The 23,082-nt window shown below is 38.8% G+C and overlaps 1 protein-coding gene across 1 annotated transcript; it reads left to right on the top strand.

Moving 5' to 3' along the window:
• The first annotated feature begins 958 nt into the window (after positions 1-958).
• arhgap18 (Rho GTPase activating protein 18) lies at positions 959-21,853 on the top strand. Its single transcript, XM_053476506.1, has 15 exons — positions 959-1,185; positions 10,017-10,210; positions 11,532-11,746; positions 12,043-12,106; positions 13,878-14,026; positions 15,267-15,432; positions 15,589-15,680; positions 16,291-16,368; positions 17,482-17,641; positions 18,081-18,163; positions 18,253-18,459; positions 18,550-18,690; positions 19,342-19,460; positions 20,631-20,686; positions 21,476-21,853. The coding sequence occupies exons 1-15, from the start codon at positions 1,082-1,084 to the stop codon at positions 21,565-21,567; spliced, it is 1,920 nt and encodes a 639-aa protein (XP_053332481.1). The 5' UTR covers positions 959-1,081; the 3' UTR covers positions 21,568-21,853.
• Positions 21,854-23,082: the final 1,229 nt, after the last annotated feature.

The raw sequence follows: 23,082 nt of genomic DNA, 5'->3' as shown, positions 1-23,082 counted from the left end.
ATAATGATAATAATATAAATAATAATAATAATAATACACCACCATCACCACCAACAACAACAACATAATAATAATAATAATAATAATAATAATAATACACCATTACCACCACTACCACCACCACCAACAACAACATAATAATAATAATAATAATACACCATCACCACCACCACCACCACCACCAACAACAACAACATAATAATAATAATAATAATAATAATAATAATAATAATAATAATAATAATAATACACCATTACCACCACTACCACCACCACCACCACCAACAACAACAACAACAACATAATAATAATAATAATAATACACCATCACCACCACCACCACCAACAACAACAACAAAATAATAATAATAATATTAATAATAATTATCTACAAAAACAACAACATTACCAACAATAATAAGGCTAACAACAGCCAACAACAATTAAAATGAAAATACTGACAACAATAACTACAACAATAATTATAACAACAACAACAAATAACAACACCAACCACCAATACACAACAATGACTGTAACACTTTTACACCTTTATGGTGTAAAACTTGTTTTATTTATTTATTTATTTTAAACAAGTAAAATAGAAATGTAGTTTTAAAGTTCTTAAAAAAGTAATTTTAAGCATATTATCTCGCCATGAACGCAGCCACAGAGGATGTCAGGGCGGTAAAGACAATAACGATAATATTAACTACAAGCTCAACAATAACAACAATAACAACAATAATAATAACAACGTGTTGTTGACACGAGTCGGCTCATCACGCTTCAGACCACAGAGCCGACACACACACACACACACACACACAGAGAGGCCCGCGAGCGCGCGCATGACCGGAGCCGTGACGCGGCGCTGACGGAGGGTCGGAGCGGAGAGACTTTGTCCCTCCCTGTGCGGAGGGGGCGGGGTTTCAGCTTGTTCCCGTTGTTAGGGAAGAGTCCAGTCGTTAGGGAAGAGTGTGTCCTGTCCGTCTCCGTGGCGTGAGAGTGTGTGAGTGTGTGTGTGTGTAATGTTGTTTCAGTTCTAAGCTGTAGTAGTAATAATAATGCGGCACGCGCCATGAATCGGCACCAGGACGCGCAGGGAGTCGTTCTGACCGGATACAGCAGTAACACCGAGGCTTTCTCCGCTCCGAGCTCCGGGGACGAGCCTCCGGCACTGAGGTGAGCTTCTCCTCCGGAATTAACCTTATTTATGGGCGAACAAAGTCCGACTCCTCCGCAGCTCCGTCCGTCTGTCCCGGGGAGGAGAGGAGAGGAGAGGAGACAGGGCCCGGCTATACACGGACTAATGAATAGGAACAATGGGATTATATCATCATCATCATCAGGGTCTGTCGGGTGCCTCGTCTGGTCCCTGCACCATTAAAAACCTCACACCAGGAGCAGGTCCATACAGACAAGAAGCCGAGCTCAGGGTGTGCTTAGCACTCACACCTCCAGGGTCTGGGTTCGATTCCCAGCTCGGGTCTGTGTGCATGGAGTGTACATGTTCTCTCTGTGCTCGGTGGGTTTCCTCCCACAGTCCAAAGACATGCAGGTTAATCTTAATGGTGTTGAATGTTGACCCGGAGGTCAGTCCACAGAATGGGAATAAATACAATAGTAATAAGCGTTGCCCTCCACCGTCCCTAGTTAGACTATAGATGGATGGTGGTCTTTATTGTGGTGCTGGTAAAGTAGTTTAGTGTAGTGTTTTTAATGCAGTGGTGTCAGAGTGTTTTAGTCTAGTGTAGTATTATTAATTAAGTGGAGTTGAAGTGTTTTAGTGTAGAGCAGTATTTAGTATAGCAGTGTTGAAGAGTAGTATTTAATTCAGCAATGTTTAGGTGTTTTAAAATAGTGTAGTGTTTAATTCAGTGGTGTTGAAGTGTTTTAGTACAGTGTAGTATTATATATAGCAGTGTTGACGTGATTTAGTGTAGTGTATTATCTTTAATTCAGTGGTGTTGTAGTGTTTTAGTATAGTGTAGTATTTAATATAGCAGCATTTAAGTATTTTAGTGTACTATTTTTAATTCAGTGGTGCTAGTGTTTTCAAGCAGTGTAGTATTGAATTCACTGGTGTCTGAGTGTTTTAGTACTGTGTAGTGTAGTGTTTAATTCAATGGTGTTGAAGTGTTTTAGTATAGTGTAGTATTTAATATAGCAGTGTTGAAGTGATTTAGTGTAGTGCATTTTTTAAATTCGGTAGTGTTGAAATGGTATAATGTATTATTTTTAATTCACTAGTGTCTGAGTGTTTTAGTACTGTATAGTGTAGTATTTAATTCAGTGGAGTTGAAGTGTTTTAAAATAGAGTAGTATTTAGTATAGCGGTGTTGAAGAGTATTTAATACTTAAGTAATCAATGTTTAAGTGTTTTAAAATAGAGTAGTATTTAATATAGCAGTGTTGAAGTGATTTAGTGTATTATTTTTAATTCAGTGATGTTAAAGTGTTGTAGAGTAGTGTTTTATTTTAACAAAGTGGTGTTGAAATGGTAGGCTATAATTTATTGTTTTTAATTCAGTGTTGTTAAAGTGTTTTAGTGTAATGTAGTATTTTTAATTCAGTGGTGTTGAAGTGTTTTAGTGTAGTAGTGTGGTATTTAACGCAAGATTTTTAGTGTAGTGTAGTATTAAATTCAGTGGTGTTGAAGTTTTATTGTGTAGTATTTAATTCAATATTGAAGCATTTCAGTGTAGTGTATAATTAATTAAAGTGTTTTAGTGTATTGTATTGTTTAATTAAGTGGTTTGGTGTAGTGTAGCATTTGATAAAGTGCTTTTGAAGTATTTTTGTGCAGTATATTTATACATATGTATAAATATAAGAGGTAGAGAATATAAGTGTATCATATCAGCAAAAAGCAAACAGACATTTTAGCGATTGGTGCGTGTTAGTTTGCACCAAGGGACAAATATAGGATGTGGTTTGTGTGATGATGATGCCATAAGTGTGTGAGGTACAGCTGTGTTATTGTTGTGTTGGTTTAAACCACACCTTAGTGTTTGATTGTGATATAATCCCAAAACCAAAATACTGTGTAATAGCCAGTGGCAGTCATGTGGTATGGCAGGACCTGCCCCTGATGAAACTGATGAAGGGTTTAGGATAATAAGAATAGCTTTAGGACACCCACTAAGTGCACTAAGTGTTGAAAACCTGGTCCGAATCCACAGGGCATGGAGCAGCAGATGGGATCTGGTCAGTAACTGTACACCTACACTCCCAGAAATACAGGCACTAAAGTGGGCTCTTCCTTCTTGCTGGGGTAGTTTCACTAAGAGACATGTTTACTTACTGGGAAATTTTAAATATTAAAAAATCTACAGACTTAGTGTAGAAGATGTCACTTGGTTTCGTTCCTGGTTTCTCTGAGAGTATAGACTGACTTCAAGCATTTATTATGTATTTCATTACAACTCAGCTCGACTTGTGCAGGATATGGTAAATAAGCCAAGCCAGGGTGGTGTGTTGGATTGCTTTTCTAATCCAGCACATTCCGGGTTTTATTCCTCTTATACCAGAGCATTGTTAACCACAACAATAGGTTTTGTCCGGTATTAAACAATTTCTTATGTGTGTTACAGCAGCTGTGAACACACTCACCCTCTCTCTCACACACACACACACACAAGTTACTGTGTTAAAGTTACTGACACTGGAGACTCCTTCCATGTTCTTCTTGTAGAGAATGTATTCCACATATCCGTGATTATGCATGTTTTTTTTTTTATATAAATGATACGTGTCAGGGTTGCCCCCTAGTGGGCCCCTAGTAGCTGCGTCCACTTCATGCATTGAGGATCTTTGCACTTTGTCCTTCCTTGCCTAGCACTTCACGCCTAATTTCTCGTTTGTTATGTAATCCCCTGAGTTTCCTGGGTTCTAGTTATGCGTCGTCATGGAGAGGTCCTGTTCTGTGTTTAGATCATGTTTGTGCTAATTGCGAGAGCCTCAGGGCTCTGTCTTTGGCGACAGTTCTAAGTTTGTGCTGTTAAAATGTATTGTAATAAATCTATCGCCTGTATACGGTACATCAGGTATACTTTATTAGATTATATGGATCGTCCGCCGGGCGCATACCCGAGAAGGTGCTGTTACTATGAAAACGATAACATTCTTCTTAGTATAAGGGGACTAATATAATCCGGAACTATTGTAAGTTCCGGATGTAAGTATGTATCCAATGTAATCTAATATAATCCGGAACTATTGTAAGTTCCCAGTGTAAGTATGTATCCAATGTTGTAAACATTAAAGCACTTTTTGTAAGTCGCTCTGGATAAGAGCGTCTGCCAAATGCCTAAATGTAAATGTAAATGTAAACTATTGTCAGAGACAGAAAACTAATTAATGCCTTTTGACCAGTCAGAATGCAGAACTCGGCAGCTATGAGGTATATATGGCATTAATACATCCAGCATGGCATTTTTATCGTGGAGATGTCAAACTGATTCCATGCTCACACATTCTGTGTGAGAGCAGATTGCCAGGCAGTCATGGGCCTTGGAAAGCGGCACATAAGAGTCTTCTGCGGTCCCTGACTTTGGACACGAAAATCTCCTGACTCTGATGATCATGAAGAGGAATAACAGGCTTTGACCATTTCACGGTTGTCACGTTGCTATGAATGCAAATACGTTGATGAGCCGCAGGCCCGAGTTATTTACACACACCCTGTTGTTGTTTTTATATCAGCGACGGGACACAATGCGGCCTTTCTCCTCTCGGAGAGCAGGGCGAAACTCTACCGCGGATTGCCGGCAGCCTTTTGAAATCGGACGCTCCTGCCATTGTGCGCGTCTTCCTCCTGGAGCAGCAGCCGCCCGGCCGACCCTGATGTGGAGTCCGAGCGTGATGTCGTCCAGGGGCCGATTTAGAGGGAAGCCCAGCTGAGGCTCTGTTCATTAGGAGTGTGTGACGCTGTTTCCCCAGGTCAGCTGGGAGTGTTATTATACACAGTTAAAGAGAATACGCTTCATTTAGCGCACATGCTCCTCCTGCCATTAATCCGTCCTGAAACACACTGTGTGTGTGTGTGTGTGTGTGTGTAAGGTGATGATTGGGTATTAAGCCTGTTGAGACACAACTGCTCATTAACATCACACACTTGATCTGTTAAATCATTTATACAATCCTGCTGTCATTCACACTCTGATTACTATCATAAATCACAGTAATAAATTCTGAAATGTGATTGCTCAGGCAGTTTATATTAAACACGCTCCATCTGATACGTTATCAATCATTCACAGGGGGCGTTCGAGTCAAACCGGGACTGATGAATAACTTGTAGCAGGGGGTTATATAGAGAAATAAAGAGAGTTTTTACCACTTTGACTTCAACACCCTTTTGTAGTAACGTCTCGCACCGTGGCTGCAAACACCCACTCTAATGTCTCTTTAAATGTCTTATTAACATAACAAGGTGTTTGTTTATCATTCATGGATGTTGTTTCATTGGTAAACTTCTCTGCGGATCTTCAGGGTTCCTCAAAAACATGACGAGCTGTTTTTTTTTTATTTTTTATCCTTAATCATTTTAAAACCGAGAAAAACAAGAAGCTGATAAGGGAAGAGCTGTGTAGAGCTGCTGTAAAGTAGAAATGGATAAAAATTATAACAAGTTACGTTTTTTTGCACAAGTAATAATTGTCACATGAATGTGGTTTAAGATGAGCATGACAGTTATAGGAAATACACGATATGAAGTCATAGGAAAATGATCAACTTCAGGGTGGTAGGAGTGAGCCCGCTAAAAATGGCAGTAGATTTAGGAATGTGCTTAATTGCTTGTGTTTTTTTTATCGTATTATTATACAGTATGCTATCGCTGCATGAGCGGTAATAATAGTAATAATAGTTGAATATTAATTAGAAACTTTATTTAAAGAGGTGACGGCATTGCATTGACGATGCCTGGAATGAGATGGGATTATCCACCACTAAAAAAAAAAAAAAGAAGAGGCAGAAAAGACTTACTGAAGTGCTCCACTCTGTCTGGGTGCCAAAACTTTTCAGCCAGGCTCAGACCCGCGTGTTCAGCCTGACAGATTCTCCAGTGTGTAATCAGAGCTTAAATCAGAACACCAAGGGGTTTAGCTGTACAGAAGATTGTTTTGGATGGAAAAAGTGCGACGGGGAAATTCTTTCCGATGTAAACAGACGCACAGTCTGCGCGGGAGCGTGTCCAGACAAGTAAAACTACATCTGCACACACACACACACACACACACACACTCGCACGCGCACATATACATACGCACACGGGGGACATTTGAAAGATGCCATAAAACTCCTCCAGCATCACGTCTTGTTCTTTAACTGCTCCATAAACTGCTGTGGACGTCTGATTCTTTTCCTTCTTCTTGCCAATCCTGCTTTAGTTTAATAGTTAAACTTAAGGAACTGCCAGTGAAATACTGTGTGTGTGTGTGTGTGTGTGTGTGTGTGTAGCTCATGTATGCATGCATGTAAATTATTTGGCTTTGTGGAGTCGGTCAGTGTCTCAGACAGTGTCTCCTGACACTCACACACACACACACACACACACACACACACACACACACGTAGCTTTAAACATAGATTAAAGAACCGAGTCGTAAACACGGTCATAGGTTTGTGTTGTAGTGACCTATAGAAATATAGTTTTAAAGTATCTATTAAAAATTCTGACTCGCGATTCAAAGCATCAGTGAGAAGTTGAGAAGTAGCACTCAGGGAACTGTTATGGAAAAACCGACTGTTATTCCTGTTATTATCATGTTTAAAATGTGTAGAAAAATCTTATTACATCATCTCTATCTGTTATCACCCAGATGAGGATGGGTTCCCTGTAGAGTCTGGTTCCTCTCAAGGTTTCTCAGGGAGTTTTTCCTCGCCACTTTCGTCGTCACCCTTGGCTTGCTCATCAGAGACATTTCATTCATCAATCATTCGTTTATCTCATTATCATCTAGACACATTTTTCTCACACTTCCATAAATTTTCTTTTCAAATTTTTCTTTCATTTTCGTGAAGCTGCTTTGAGGCGACGAACATTGTTAAAAGTTATAGAAATAAAATTGAATTGAATTAGTGATCGCTACAGTTAATAGGTATCAGTAATTGAATAAACGTGGATCAGCTATTAGTTGTTAGAAATAAATGCTGGTCAGTGATTTGTTATGAGGAATAAATGCTGATTGTTGATTGGTTGTCAGGGTTCATGATGTCAGTGTTTGATTGACAGGAATAAACGCTGATCAGGTTAAACAGTGCTGCCCATGTAGGGAGCCTCGAAGCAAATTGCCAACTGGGATCATAGTGATACTGTGGCCTATTTCTGAATATAACATCAGGGTTGTAAATATAGACACACACACACATACACTCACACACACACACACACTCACACACACTGTACATGAACAATGGCTGGGCATTTTGCTGCACAAACAGTGGGAGACTGTGGGGAGAGCAAAGAGCATTCCATTCTCACTCTTCAGGTGAATGTGTGTGTGTGTGTGTGTGTGTGTGTGTGCTTGTGTAATCAGAAATGTCGTGTGTGTTACCGATACCTTGCAGGTCTGCTGTGAGGACAACGCAGACTCATTTTACATGAGAGACCTGGCAATCACCCTCATTGCTCTCTTCCTGTGTGTGTGCGAGTGTGTGTGTGTGTATCAATGTACACCTGAACACACACACACACACACAAACACACACACACACACACAGAGACACACAAACAAACACGCTTCCTAGCTAAAGAAGTCAGAACAATGCAGGGGAAACAAAAGAAGCTGAAGCTTTTACGTCAGATGGAAGTGACTCAAGTGGCTTGTTTTTGTTTTTGTTGTTGCCATTAAAATGTAATAATAATAATAATAATAATAATAATGATAATAATAATGATAAGGAAAATAATAACTTGTTAAAGAATAACACTGACTCTTCTCTATAAAACCTTCCTCTGTTATCATGAACAGCGACGAACACACAGCATATAAAGTGTTACACAATGTGTCCAGTTAAAGAACATAATACCTTTTACATTATTATCACCAGCCACCTCCCGATACAATATTATAATACCTCGATTTGATTAAAATTGGGATTCTATTACATTTTACAACATTTTGTTACTATTTTAAATCTTAAAAAAAAAAAAAAACGGTTTAACAGGTAATTAAATGTCGCCCGTTCCTTATAAATTGTTTTTTTTCTCACTTTAGAACGAAGCGCAGGATTTAAACACTACAAACTAACTTCAAATACAGCAGTTTAACATTTAACTTCTAATTAAATTCAATAAAAAAGTATCTGTCTTCCGTATATCCGTCATCCGCTGTAATTATTATTATAATCACGTTTATGAGATAATTCACTATACAGGATGAAAATGTGTCCAGATGTGCGCCAAAGTCTCAAATTTCAACTTGAACGTAAAAGAGATTTTTAAAAAGTTGATTTTAAAGTCAGTGTGGCCGTATGTGAATCACCACAAAAAAGAATCGTGATTCATAACTGAAGATATATATTTTTTTCCCATCTCTACTGTTAATGTTCCTATAAATAACATTTTTGGACCAAAATAACACAAGCACGTTCTCTTTAGACCCAGAAAAACTGACAGAGGCGAGGCTAGTAGAAACCGAGTATACTTTTTGCTAAGTTAAAATTATTAGCCAGTTAAGGCACTAGCGAGAAGCACCATGTTACACTAGCGATCAAAATGTAACCACTGAAGCAAAACATGTTAGCTGGTACGTGCTGTTAGATGCATTTCACAGATAGGAAAATCATGTTCCCTTCTTTCTTTTCCAGCGAATTTGTCGGCTCTTTTCATTCCTAAATCCTTTCATCCTTTTTCTTTATTTCTTTATTCGTATTACTCTTGCCATAGTAACAGTGACGGTGATTACAATATATTACACTGTTAAATGTTTTAAAACAAATCAGTCACATGATCCATAATCCACCAATCTTAAGAGTGGAAAAACTCGCCGATTGTTAATAAGGTAAGTTGCATATGTTCATGAAAGCAGCATACGAGCGCTTTCTGTGGTTTGACTGATTATCAAGTTGAAAGGCGTCAATACGGATATTTGATCAAGTCTCGAAGGTAGCTGGTCATAACATGGAAGATAATAAAAATCACAGTGTGAGGACCAGGACCAGCATACTGTAAGCGAGACGTCACTCCCAATCCAATGCAGTGCGTGCGAGCACAATGTACTTCACTAACCTCATACCTTCTGCCCCCATAAATGGCACGTCTTTCAGTTCTGGTAAACTCTTTATAACAAAAAGTATCACTTCCAGCACACTTTAATCAGTGATCTTCTGTTTATACCATTCTCTGGAACTATCGTCCAAACTAGAACAATACCATCTCGTCAATACTGTTTTTCACTTCCTGCCCCCCGGAGGGATATCGCACATTATAATAGTCACGTGATTGCAAACAACCTTTTCACCTGATATTTTTAACAGCTGTGTGAAAGAGCAAGCTGGAAGAAATCAAAATGTATTGTTTTGTTAATGTTAGAAATGATGTCAGAAATCTTCACAAACAGAGTTATCGTTTTCATTCAGATTGCCACACAGTATCATGGAATATGTTGAAGGTGTACACGGATTAGCCATAACATCGACATCATATAAGATTAACACTTAGTTATATACCAGCAAACTGGTGACATACTGTACACCCAAGGCTCACCCATGCACACGGGGACCAAAGGCCAGCTTGTCCGGGTCCAATCCTACAGAAAAGCCAATGTAGCACAGGTCACTATAAAAAAAGTCAATGCTGGCAACAATATCAAGGCACCAGAACAGCCAGTGCACCACAACCTGCCGCACATGACGCCCAGCAGACAAATATCCTAAGGTCTCCAAACTCAGCCTCCACGACTCCTTTGTCCTCACTCAGTTGCATTTTTATTCCTCCCCCTCCTTAATTTTAAATTTCTTTGTGACAGCTCTGCTGCAATGCTTATGTCCTCTCTGTCCTCTCGCAGTCGAAAGCCGGCTCAGTATAATGCACACCGGACGCGAGCAGCAACAGTGGGCAGCAAGCCGTCGCACCAGCGTTGCAGCTCTCAGGACTCGCTGGACGACTTGGCCATGGACGACTACTGGAAGGAGATGGAGATCATCCAGCACAGCGGAGACGCCGAGCCTCACGATGAGGTGCAGCTTAAAGTAGCTGACGGTGAGAACGTGTTTCTTTAAGATCTGATCGTATGTGCACAAAAGAATAAATTTTTTTGATCCTATAAAAAGATTTTTAGATTATTGACATATCTCTTGTTTCTAAGGTTTTTTTTTTGCTAACACATTCAGAAGGATGCTTTCAACTGAATACAGTCATTCCATATCATAAAATGTATATAATAAATTATTAATAATAATAAATGGATAAAAAGTCTATATACATATATTATTCCATGTATATTTTTGTACGTTAGGCAATAATAGCTAAAAGCTAATTTATTAAAATAGCTTTGCGTAATAAAGTGCATCCTGTCACAAGCATATTGAAATTCATTTAAATAATAACACTTTAATGATTTTGTTGCTTTATTGTTTCAGCACCAGTGCTTTTGTTCTCTGAGTGCGGGAACCTAATTTATTGTTTTATTTTGGTATATATTATGGGATTAAGCATGCCGACCCAAGCCTTAATGAGGAATTGTTTTTGCTGGGACTAAAAATACTAGTCATAAAGCACAGGAAGTAGCCATATAACTGCCTCACGGGAGCGGGAATGTAAAATAAACCCACTCCAGGAAGTGGAAGCTGTGACTTCCTTACAGCAGGAAACGAGAGAAAGATCTGTATTTTAACACCCTTGTGATGAGATTCAGTGTAAAAACCTTGTCGCATGTCCAAGTGTTGCTAAGGAACAGTTAATTTTTCACGTTTATTAAGCCCAAATCCTGCTGACTCAATGTAGTTAAAGGTGCATTAAGCAGGATTAGTTGAGATTAGTGAGCTAGCGGTAGAGTAAGATTCTTAAACTTGTGTTTTCCATCTCCAGTTCCCGGTCTTGTACACAAAGCCACACCTTGAGAATATACGCCAATACGTCAGTTAGGAACGTGGTGGTGATGGCCATTCAGCTACTCAGTACCTGGGTTAACACTATAAACACCCCCCCTCCCTCCGTCGTCATTCTCACTGTAAAGATCTAACATGGTAAAGGTTGTTCATACAATACCAAGCTTTATACAGACTTGTGTTTTGACACTGTAGTGGAGGAACGTCACTTATTCTAATTCAAACTTATTACACAACTTTAGAATTAAACACTACTCTTGTTTTATGGCATGTTAGTTTGCATAGCTAAAAGTATGAAGCATGTTTGGGGGGCTTAGCAGACTTAGCCATTCTGAAAGGGGGCAGAGTGACGAGGCTTTGGGGGTGTCTATAAAAAGATGGACACAAAGAACCCTTCAGACCTAGACTGCATTGTATTTATGATACTTTACTTTGCATTGTATTTATGATACTTTACCTTGTTTTTCTGTTAGAGGGTGAGCAGGAAGAGGCGTGGCTAATGGAGGCCGGTCTTGCCACGCTGTTTGACGAGTCCGCGTCAGACGACGACGATGGCAAGGTCCTACTGTCCACCCTCACGCGCACACAAGCCGCTGCTGTCCACAAGCGACTGGAGACGCTGCGCAAACGTACCAAACCCCACAGCGTCCCCGACGTCAGGGACATCTTCAAACCCCAGGACGCCAAGGTCAGGGTCGAGCAGGTCAAAGGTCATCATCCTGAGATGTTCAAGGATAATTTGATAATCGTAGAGTGCAACAGATATGTTGGCTATAAAGACACATAAGGAAGAATGGACAATAAATACAAAAAGCAAAGGAAATAATTCTTTTAGCAAAAGTTATCTTTTTGTTTTCTTTGTTGTACCATTGAGTACCCTTTAACACACTCCCGTTTAAGAGACATATAATTAAACATCTATTATCTCTAAACTTTTTTTTCCTTATTTCATTTTGTGAAATTTCTCATCTTTTTTTTTGTTAGGATGACGAGGCGAAGTCCAGAGGAGGAAGTGAGAACACAAAAAAGGAAGAAGAAAGCTCATCTGGTACGTTGCTGAGCCTCAAAAGTTCAATACTGACCTTTTATATACCACACACACACACACACACACACACACTGGGTGAATGTGCTAATTATCTCCATTCAGCTACATGATCGAGGAATGCCCAACCAGCTTAGCAGCCTTTTAGTTAAAGTAACCACAATCGATAAAATAGCACATACTCTAGCAGGGTTTAAAATATTAGTGTGCTAACCTAGCTAACTTGCCAGCAAAAATAAAGTAACAAAGGCTATTTAACATGCATGTAGCAAATATGTCTTAAAACTTATTGTGCTCATTAGCTAAACATCTTACTAGCTAATGAAATAAAGTTGTATAAAGAAAAAGATATATACTTATTTACTTATATATATACATCTTTTTTCTGTTGGAGGACGTTACTTTTTAAAGTAACTAATTACATCACAAAATTACTGTCATAAAAAAGTAATCAGTTACATTACAGCATTACTTTCTGACAAAAGTAACTAGTTCGAGTACTTTTCCACTGCAGGAAATGAAAACTTTGTGATTCCTCATGCATGTTGTTTTAGTCAAGACATTTATAATTATTCTACCATCATCACTCAGCCAAGTTTGGCCCATAATCTGTTAACTACTAATACCTTTATCTCACCTACGCGGTTTCGCGCGGTGGCCGGAAGTACGGTTCATCATGATTCACCGCAAGTTTTGGCACTGTGATTAGGTTTCCATATGTCCGTATGTCGTTCTTCACATAGTCAAACCGCATAGGTGAGACAGGGGTATAACAGCAGGGGGGCGGGTTACCGGGGGCGGGGCTTGTAGGATGACTTACACGCACACACGCACACACACACGCACTAACAGATTGGGAATGACTGCTGTCTGGCTCATGGATTACATAAATTGTTTGAATAACGAATTACATTTTTGAAAAAGTAACTAAATAACTGAGGACTTAAATGGCGACCTAATGCGTTAGATTACTCATTACATCAAAAAAGTAACTTTGTAATGTGTTTACCCAACACTGCTTGGGAGGCAGATTAGCTAATCAGCTTAGCTAGCAATGTTATTTAATATAATATGACAACAAATAAAAAAAAAAATGTGTTCTAACACCTTCTGTATTAGTTAGCAAAGAAGCCAAACAAGCCATTAAAATACACATAGCAAATGAACTATTTTTTTAAGTTATTTCCATTCATATTCATGTCTCTATTCATCAGGCAAAACATGACTGGATAGATTAGATACATTTTTATAATTTCTCTCTCTTTTATTTTTTCCTTCTTCAATTCTCTTTTTCTTTTTGTTTACAAATTAGCTAGTGAGGAAATTAGCTAATAAGTTTAACGCATATGGAGCTACTTCAGATTTCACACTAACAACCTTTCCTTTCTTTCTTACCTTCTTTTTCTTTCCATTCTCTTATCTCTCCTGTCTATACTTTTATTCTTAATTTTTATTTCCTCTCATGCTTTCTCTCTCTCTCTCTCTCTCTCTCTCTCTCTGCTTATTTATCTCTATATATCATGTTAGATATTTCTTTCTCTACTTCCCTCTCTTCCCTTTATTCTCTCGTTATTTTTTTCTTTTCACTGTCCACCGTTCCTTTTTCCTTATTTACTAGCACTTCTTTGCTAATACAATTTAAATAATTAGACACCCCCTATTTATAAAACTAGTGACACTAGGACACTAATCCCAGGCTGTTCTGATCAAATACAGAGTGGCTAAACAGGATCGGGACTGCGGTTCTGATCAGGTTTTCTGATCTTGTCTGCAGGTGTGAACGTGGCTGTAGGAAACGGTGAGGGCTTGGTCGACATGGAGACCGACATCAACCAAGAGGTGTCGTTCTCTGAGCAGGCACTGAGCTGCAAGGATGGGTCAAAGGTCAAGCCACCTATTGATGAAGCCGATGACAAGCTACCTGTGAGTGTCAAACATTAACACCTACACTGATTTATTGTGTGTGTGTGTGTATGTGTGTGTGTGTGTGTGTGGGCATGTGTGTGCACAAGAGCAAAGTTTACAGAGTGTGTGGTTCTGATTGGTCGTTATATAATAAAGGAATGTGTTATGCTGTGGAGATCTTTGCCCTTGCAGAATGAGGTTATTAAATAAACACTTTATGAGTGTGTTTGTTAAACACAGCAGCAGTACTTCAGTCGTAGTGAGACTGCTTTAGAGAAGCGACAGTAATAAATATTAAAGTTCAGCAGCTGAGAGAGTTCATGAGAGCCTGGCATGAGGATAAGCATGATGAACCGCTCAGAGCGGGGAACACTTTGGAACTTATAGGGTTAGGATTTCTATATTAAACTGATTGTGTGGTTTAGAATGATTTTTGCTGACACCTGCTGGCCAGCCTGCGCCAATGCAACAAATTAAGCAATGCCCTGAACAAACTCTCTCTCTCTCTCTTTTGATCTAGCTATATATCTTATGTTGTTTTAAATTGCCTCTCAAATATGTTATTATTTTATATGAGGACTATATATAAAAAATGTATAATAGTCTTTTTTATTTCCCCTAATTTACTCCCCTTCTCCTTCACCTCTTGTTCTCTATTAATTAGCCTTATATCTCTCTTTCTTTATTGTTCTTTCATTCTTTTTTTGCTGTCTCTGCCTCCCCAAATAAACAAAGCTATATTGGTGTTTTTGACCAAGATTAAAAAGGCGCTAATTATACACTGGCACTGAGTGAACATAGCTGCAGCATAACTCCTCAACGCTAATGTCCCCTATAATTATAACTAATGGGCTGGCCTGCTTTGGAAATTTCGCCGCTTCTGTTAAAAAGATTCCGCTTGAATGAAAAAAAAAAACCATGGAGACAGCAGTTCCACTGTCTACGCCAATGCTGGCAGGATGAAGTGTTTTGACTGTAAGATATGGATTATTAAATACCTTGAGCTCCCACACCGAACTGTGCGGTCATGGAGCTCAAAAGTTTAGCAGCTGTAGTGGTGTGGAGAGGACCGAAGCCAGAGGGAGAGAAGGACAGGATCAAAACCATGAGCATTGCTAAGGCAGTCTCTGTGCCCAGTGCCAAATGCCAGTACTAACAGTACTCGTGCCAGTACTGAATAGGACTGAAAATAACACCACTGATTGTGTTAGGTCTAGTGCTAGTAGTGATACAAGTCTAAATGTCCGTCTCTCTGTAGAATTTCAGGGTAGCAAGAGATAAGACTGGAATGACTAAAGTGGGCGATCTCTCCCCGGCCGACATGAAGAAAGTCCACCGGCTCGTCCTGATCGAGGTGAGCGCTCTGTTCGACACGGCCGGCATTGACCTCAAGACTCACAAACCTCTGAAGATTAAAGTCAAAGGTCAGTCCTGGGCGGAAAGCCTTCTTTCGCCTTGAAAGGGAAATGTAATATTTTAAGCATCTGTGTTGTTTAATAGAGCGAAGAAAAAAAGGATTTAATAGGGTTAATGAACATTTTCTTATTTCAGTGTAATTTTTGAGAATGTTGTTTTTACAGAGTCTGGATTGTTCGGGGTTCCTCTCACAACGCTGCTAGAGCAGGACCAGAAGATATTATCTGGTACCCGAGTGCCAATCATACTGCAGCGGGTACGTTCTAGTCCTGAAAGCCATCACTTTTTGTATCACATATTGCATTCACATATATGTAGACGTTTCAATTTCTATACCCTCATGAACTCATCTGGAGTCTTACATTATGTGGTTAATTAACTTCTATTATGTGGTTAATTAATTAAATTGAATAGAGACATCAGTGTGTGTTGAATATAACTTATTGGCGTAATGCAAAGGGGTGTTTACTAATTCCTTCCATTTTCTTCATTTTAATGTTCCCTGGCGCCTCCTCTAACTGCGGCATTTCAGTGTCTGTGTAAATGATTTAATGACAGAGAACACCATGGCTAAGCACAGTTGAGTGAAGCTGAACAACTCTAGCTAAGAGAGGAGCTTTCTTTAAATGACAGCTGGGGGGAAATCTAACTGGCTCTTTTCAACTCTGGGCCAATACAAAATGGAAAAAATGTTAAAAATCAGGGATTTTTTTTTTCCTTTACTTTTTTTTAAATACATTCACACTGGAGAACGAGTGGACGATCTAAAATGAGTAAAAATTTAATTTTCCAAACTTGGACTCCTTTAAGTAGGAAAATTAATAGATAAAAATGTTTTGGTTTTGTTTGTTTGTTTTATGTTATAGCTTATTTCCCACATAGAAGAGGAGGGGCTTGACACCGAGGGGATTCTGCGAGTACCTGGAGCAGCCACCAGAGTGAAGGTAAAAGAGAAATAAGGAATAATTTCTAATAGTTTCATGTTCCATAAATAGATAGATAGATAGATAGATAGATAGATAGATAGATAGATAGATTTGGATTATTTTTGAGTCAATGAAAAAAATGTTGATGTGGATTATTTTTAGTGTGAACTGTAAAAGATGAATGTGGATTATTTTGAGTGTGAACAGAAAAGAGTAAATGTGGATTACTTTAAGTGTAAACAGTAAAGGGAGAATGTGGACTTTTTATGTGTGAAAAGTAATGGGAAAACATGGATTACTTTGTGTGTGAACAGTAAAGACTAAATGTGTATTATTTTGAGTGTGAACAGTAAATGGAGAACGTAAATTATTTTAATTGTGAAAAGTAAACAGTTAATGTGGATGATTTTGAGAGTGAGCAGTAAAAAGAGAATATGGATTATTTTCAGTATGAACAGTAAAGGGAGAATGAGGATTATTTTAAGTGTGAACAATGAAATGGGTAGCTGCATTGAGATTCTTTTCAGTGGAATGGATAAGGTAATGTGAATGTTTTGAGTGTGAATGGTAAAGGGCATAAATAGATATGGATTATTCTTCATTGGGTGAAAGAATGAAAGAGTATGTGAGCATGTGTTACAGAAAAAGGGCGTAAGTAAAGTGAAATGTTTTTAGTAATTTAAATATTGAGGATTTATTATTTACATTTAACATTGAAATTATTGTGTTAAATGTAAATAGTAAACATTTTAAACTGAACTATTTTAAAATGATATGAGTGTATATGGATCAGTGTAGAAGTGAACTCTGACGGAGTATTCATCTTTTTATTCTAAATGGCACCAAGTGAAACATCAGCAGCCAAAGCACTGGTTTATTTATCGTCTTAACTGTAATTGGGTTTGTACTATTTTCCTCTCACTGTCCTGTATTTACAGTAAGTTAACGGTAATCATTTTTAAAAAGGAAAAGTTCCTTGAAAAGCTTGACAGTACAGATGAAGATGATCTCAAAATTTCCTGAGAGCTGCTAAATGCAAATGCTGTCAGCAGAGACCTGGGAGTGGTTGATTTGTTTATTGCACATGCTAATGTGTGTGTGTGTGTGTGTGTTTGTGTGTTGTTGTTTCAGGCTGTGTGTCAGGAGCTGGAACTAAAGTTCTACGATGGCATGTTTCCCTGGGAGTCTCTTAAGCAGCATGACACGGCGAGCGTGCTCAAGCTCTTCATCAGAGAGCTTCCTTATCCTCTCCTGACTGTAGAGTACTTCAGTGCTTTCCTCTCTGTGCTTAGTGAGTTTTTGTTCACAAGCGTGTATGCACGGTCATCGATTTGTATTTTTCAAAGGGTTGAAACAAGGTATACTTGGAAGCCCACTTATAAAAAGCATGGTGTTTTTGAACTAAGTTGAGAAGCGAGCAAGTCAAAGTTCATGTAAGGTTAAAATCCTGTGGGAACAGCCAAAGGTAAACAGGTACAGTAGCTATGATATGGTGATAACATTGTAACCGGGGATAAAAATGCAGACAGTGATTATGATACGACAAACGGAACATCTGTACATGCCTACTTTTAGAGCACAACTCAGGGAACACATCCTTATGTGCTATGCATTAGTGCTTTTAGCCAAGAACACTATATTGAAAAATCTTATGTGTAAAATATTGATTGTAATTGGACCTAAATTATTTTACAAAATGCATAATTTTGACTTGATACATATATATGTAGAGCTCCCGACAAAGAAGCAACAGCTGCAGGCTCTCAATCTACTCGTGCTCCTTCTGCCCCCATCCAGCAGAGACACCCTCAAGGTAATTCACTTTATATAAGCTCTTTAACCGTTCACATTCGCAAAAAATACACATTCAGTGAATTAAATTCCCGAACCGTAACCCTTTAGGCGCTGTTGGAGTTCCTCCAGAGAGTCATCGACCACAAGGAACGCAACAAAATGACGCTGAATAACGTCGCCATGGTCATGGCGCCAAACATCTTCATGTTTAAAGGCTTTCGGAGCAAAATCACCGGGCAGCAGGAAATCTCCATGGCGACCGGCATGTCTATCATCGTCAGGCTGCTCATACGCTACCAGGACCTGCTCTGGACCGTACGCATGAGATTCTCTACCCGTGTCTAATTCATGGATAAATGAATCAGTAGTGTGTAGTTTTATGTCAGGTTTCGGTTTCTTATGCAGATCCCGAAGTTTGTGATAACCCAGGTGCGAAAACAGAACATGGAGCGAAAGATGAACCGAGAGAGGGCGGTAAAAAAGCTGCTGAAGAAAATGGCCTACGATCGTGAGAAGAACAGCGAAAAAGTGGAGAAAAGCCCAGAGGTGTTTTTTTTTTCTTCTTCATATTTTACCCCTGTACCTCAGGGTCAGGCCTGTCCAGTACCTTTTTCTTTTGCGTGTTTCTGACATCTAGTGACCATTTAGGGGTAGTGCACGCAATAAGAGCCAGTTTTGAAAAGATAATAATCTACAGTATGTCCCAGAAGTCTCCCTAAATTACTGAACTGGACAAAAGAGGATATGAGACTGGATATGGAGTCTCGTACCCTCTGGACCTTTGGATCTGTTTTCTTCGAGATAAAGCTTAATGCTGATGATTATCTAAATATGCTGGAAGACATCATGCTGTGTTTGCTAAGAGAGAATGGCAAGATAATTTGCCCTGTGTAGGGAGACCTTTGGGATACCCTGTGTGTGTCAGGCTTGAGAATAACGGTAGTTAAAAAAACAAAAAAAACATTATTTAAGCAATTTATGCTAAACAACAACACCATTTTGAGCTCCTATTGTGGGTAGTTGTTTAAAACCTAAATAAAGCTGTGTATGATTGTAAGCTTCTGGAGCTCTTATTTATGATCTGAAGTTAGCTCAGTGGCCATGTGTGTGAGAGAAAATGCGTTTTGTGTGTCTTATTCCACATTTTTTCTTCGATAATGGTGAGAGGGTTTCTAAAACTGTGTGTGTGTGTTTAAGGTGGACAGTGGTTTCATCAGAGTCCAGGCTCCTCAATTCCTAAAGGTCTCTATGGCAGTGGAGCTTACTGAAGAGCTCCGTGCATCAGACATCCTCACACGCTTTCTCAGCCAGGAAAGGTGAGCACACACACACACACACACACACACACCATGATGCATCATATTAAGTACACTTAATGGACTCGATGTAGAGAAACCTTAAGACAGAGAGTTATAAAAAGGAAAAAAAAACAACAACTACACTCTATGGACAAAAGTATTTGGTCAAACCTCCAACGACATTGTATCCAAACACATACACTTCAATATGGAGTTGGTCCCCCTTTGTCGGCTATAATAGCTTTCACTTTTCTTGGAAGGCCACCCACAAGATTTTGGAGAGTTTCTGTGGGAATTCATTCTGTAGAGCATTTATGAGATCAGGCACTGATGCTGGACGAGAAGCAATCTCTGTTCCAGTTCATCCCAAAGGTGCTCGATGGGGATGATCTCATCAACTCATCAAACTCATCATAGTCCTTGCTTTGTGCACACGGACACAGTCATGCTGGAGTAAAAAGGGCCTTCCCCAAAACTGTTACCACAAAGTTGCATAAAAGCCTAGAGTTGTCCAAGATGTCTTGGTATGCTGAAGCATTTAGATTTCCTTTCACTGGGGGTAAGGGGCCTGAAACACCAGAATCTATAAATTAACATGTTTGAACAACTATTGTATGCTTTAAAATATACAGTAGTGAAATGAAAAGAAAAACAATATCACCTTGTTTTCATCTGTGAGTTTATTTCTCCTGAAAGAAGCAGGCATACACACTATTAGTGTGTTGGTTTACCATGGTATGCATAATGTAAGTGTGTGTGTGTGTGTGTGTGAGTGTGGAGACGAAAAAGGAGACGAAAAAGGAGACGATTTGCTCGCGAAATGCAGGCAAAGTTCTAGGCGGATCCCCCCCTGATGGAGAATGTTAAAGGGCGGGTATGGGAAGGGATTGTTCTGCCACCTCTTTTAAACTCGTCCCCGTTCACGACTGCTTGCATATTAGCGGAAATATTACTTAACTATAGATATTTTTTCCTCCGTCGCGTGACCTCTTTTCAACAACAACTGCACAACAGAACTTTGTTTTCATTACTGGGAACACGTTTGTCTGGAGTTATGCCCTGTCGACAAACATAAATGCGCGTCCTAGATGCGCAGGTTTCAGTACTGTATATACGGAGCATCTTGTACTTTTGTCCTGATGGTGAAGGATTTGTCTGTAAAGTGTGTGTGTGTGTGTCTTGTTTCAGCTCGGTGCTGGTAAAGAGAGAGGAATTGTTTCTGTACGAGATCGGAGGGAACATCAGTGAGTTACACACACACACACACACACATCATAGAAATGTCTCATATTTCATTTGATCCCTGACTCTCGTCCCTTTGTTCTTCTGCACAAAGTATTTTCATCTTTTCTGGATTTACTGTAATAATTTTCAGATCATTATAAATCATGTACACATGCATCGCTTATCGAGCCTAAATCAGAAAATTCTCAACTTCCTTAATGAAATAAAACCATTTACAGCACAAACTAAACAGAACTCCAGGTATAGGTATACAATTGTCTTTTGTAGTTTTAATTTCTGCTTATTAGTGAAACAGATAAACAAAAACATAATAGAAACTCAGTATTTAAATGTATCCCTTTGTAATTATTGTGATTGATGATTAATGACTTAACAGGCAATGAGTCTATAAATAAAAGAAAATAAATAGTATTTAAATAAAAAAAATAAAGCTTGGTAGCATCAAGTGCAGACTCCGAGCAATACTTAAGAGAGCGTTTGTTTGTGTGTTCAATAGATGTGTGTGTGGATACAAAAAACTGTGTAAAATAAAGTCCAGCTGTGTCGGATATATATTTGTATGTGGAAATGGCAATGCTTTCTGGGAACTGTAGTGTGACGCATGACATAAGGCTTTACAAAAATGTACAAAAATATTTTTTATGAAGTGACGTACATTTTCTAATTATGCCATGTTTAATTAGCAAGTCTCACTGTGATGTCATCAGAATTGTGTACTTGTAGTTTATCATGCATCTATTGCGTGCGTGTGTGTGTGTGTGTGTGTGTGTGTGTGTGTGTGTGTGTAGAGGAGCGCTGCCTGGATGAGGAGACGTACATGAAGGCCCTCCTGGAGCTCAACCCTGCAGCCGAGTGGGTCATCAGGTCGGTCCAGCGCTAACAAAACCCGCCAGTCAAGGAACCGACCAATCACGTGATGAGCACGAGATTAAACGTGAAGTTTGTGCTTCTTCTTCCACTCTCGACCTTTCTGATCATCTTAACGCAGACCGAACATGACCGAGTCTGCTTTGCACTTTGAAGCTGAGTGGAGATATAATGTCGCATTGGAACTTAATTAAATTTTCTAATGAGGAATTTGTGCTTTAATACAAACGGATTAGCGAAGGCCAAGTGTGTAGCAGCGGAGCGAAGACGCTGACGGGAGTTTTTTTTTTTTTTTTTTTTTTACACATGACTGAGTGCTTTTTATGTTTTTTTTTTTTTTTTGCATGTGTATAGATCTTCAGCAGTACGATACTAAAGAAAGAAAAATGCCAAAATGGTATATATCTTTTAAGCGCTAATGTTTTTTTTAAATTGAAAATAGGCGTTTCTCAATATTGTTTTTAACTGCAATAGAAAAGATTGATTAGACAGACCAGATTTATGATGATGCAACAACATAAAACTCATTATCATCATCATCATCATCATCATCCTGGTCAAATGTACTATTTAAATGAATTACAAATGATATTAAAATGAATTGCTAGTGAAATTCGAAGTGTTTGATCTGTATAGTTCTGATCAGTTTTAGGTGTATGATATTAGCATGATGAGTACGCCATACATCAGTTTATGTATATATATATGAGGAAACCATCAAACAGTTTAACTGGTTATGTTAGTTAGAGAAAGTGGTGTTTCCACATTGTGATGAACTACTGATGTTGACTTTAAAGACGTTCCCGCGTTCTGATGATGGAAGCTGTTGATTAATTTTCTACAATGGCAACTCTGACAGTAGTGCAGGTTTAGTATCACGCAGTATCGTGTCCATTTGAACAGCTCGTGTCTTCTTCTAATAAGAGGCTTATTTATGATATAAGGAAGGAGTCTCCAGTGTCAGAAGTAAAGCTGTACATGTGAGTTTTCTGAAATCTTTACGACAGACGATTTGGCGCTTCATTTGAAGTTTCTTTTAAGTGAGAGGATAAAGGATGATGAGGGAACGGATGTGCGCACCGAATATAAATGATTTTTCGTTTTTTTTTAAATCAGTTAACCATGGCAGTATGCTGTGGTGGGAGAGGAATAAACTACTTTGAGACAAGCTAATTAGGGAAACGAATGAACTTGACATTGATGAGGTATGTTAAGATGAACTAGAAAAAAATTGTAATGTAGGATGAAACTGATGCGCTGCACATCGACACTCAGATGAAGCAGAATCAGTTAGCACGGTAGATTACTCAAAGACCCAATGTTGATTTAGCACTTTTTATTCCTTATGTGATATTATTCAAAGCTCTGAATGATTATAAAACTAATGTAATTGTAGGATTGTGTTTTAAATAAATAAATGTAGCTACGATTCTTTGAAAGAAAAAGTCCATGAAAGAGAACTACACGCTTACAGCTAGACTCATTAGTGTGGACTGATTTCACTATTCAGACTGGAAGTCCTAAATGT

The sequence above is a fragment of the Clarias gariepinus genome, chromosome 2 (assembly GCF_024256425.1).
Source record: "Clarias gariepinus isolate MV-2021 ecotype Netherlands chromosome 2, CGAR_prim_01v2, whole genome shotgun sequence".
Taxonomy (NCBI): domain Eukaryota; kingdom Metazoa; phylum Chordata; class Actinopteri; order Siluriformes; family Clariidae; genus Clarias; species Clarias gariepinus.
Note: the sequence above shows the minus strand (reverse complement) of the source record. Positions and strands in the feature narration are given on the sequence as shown.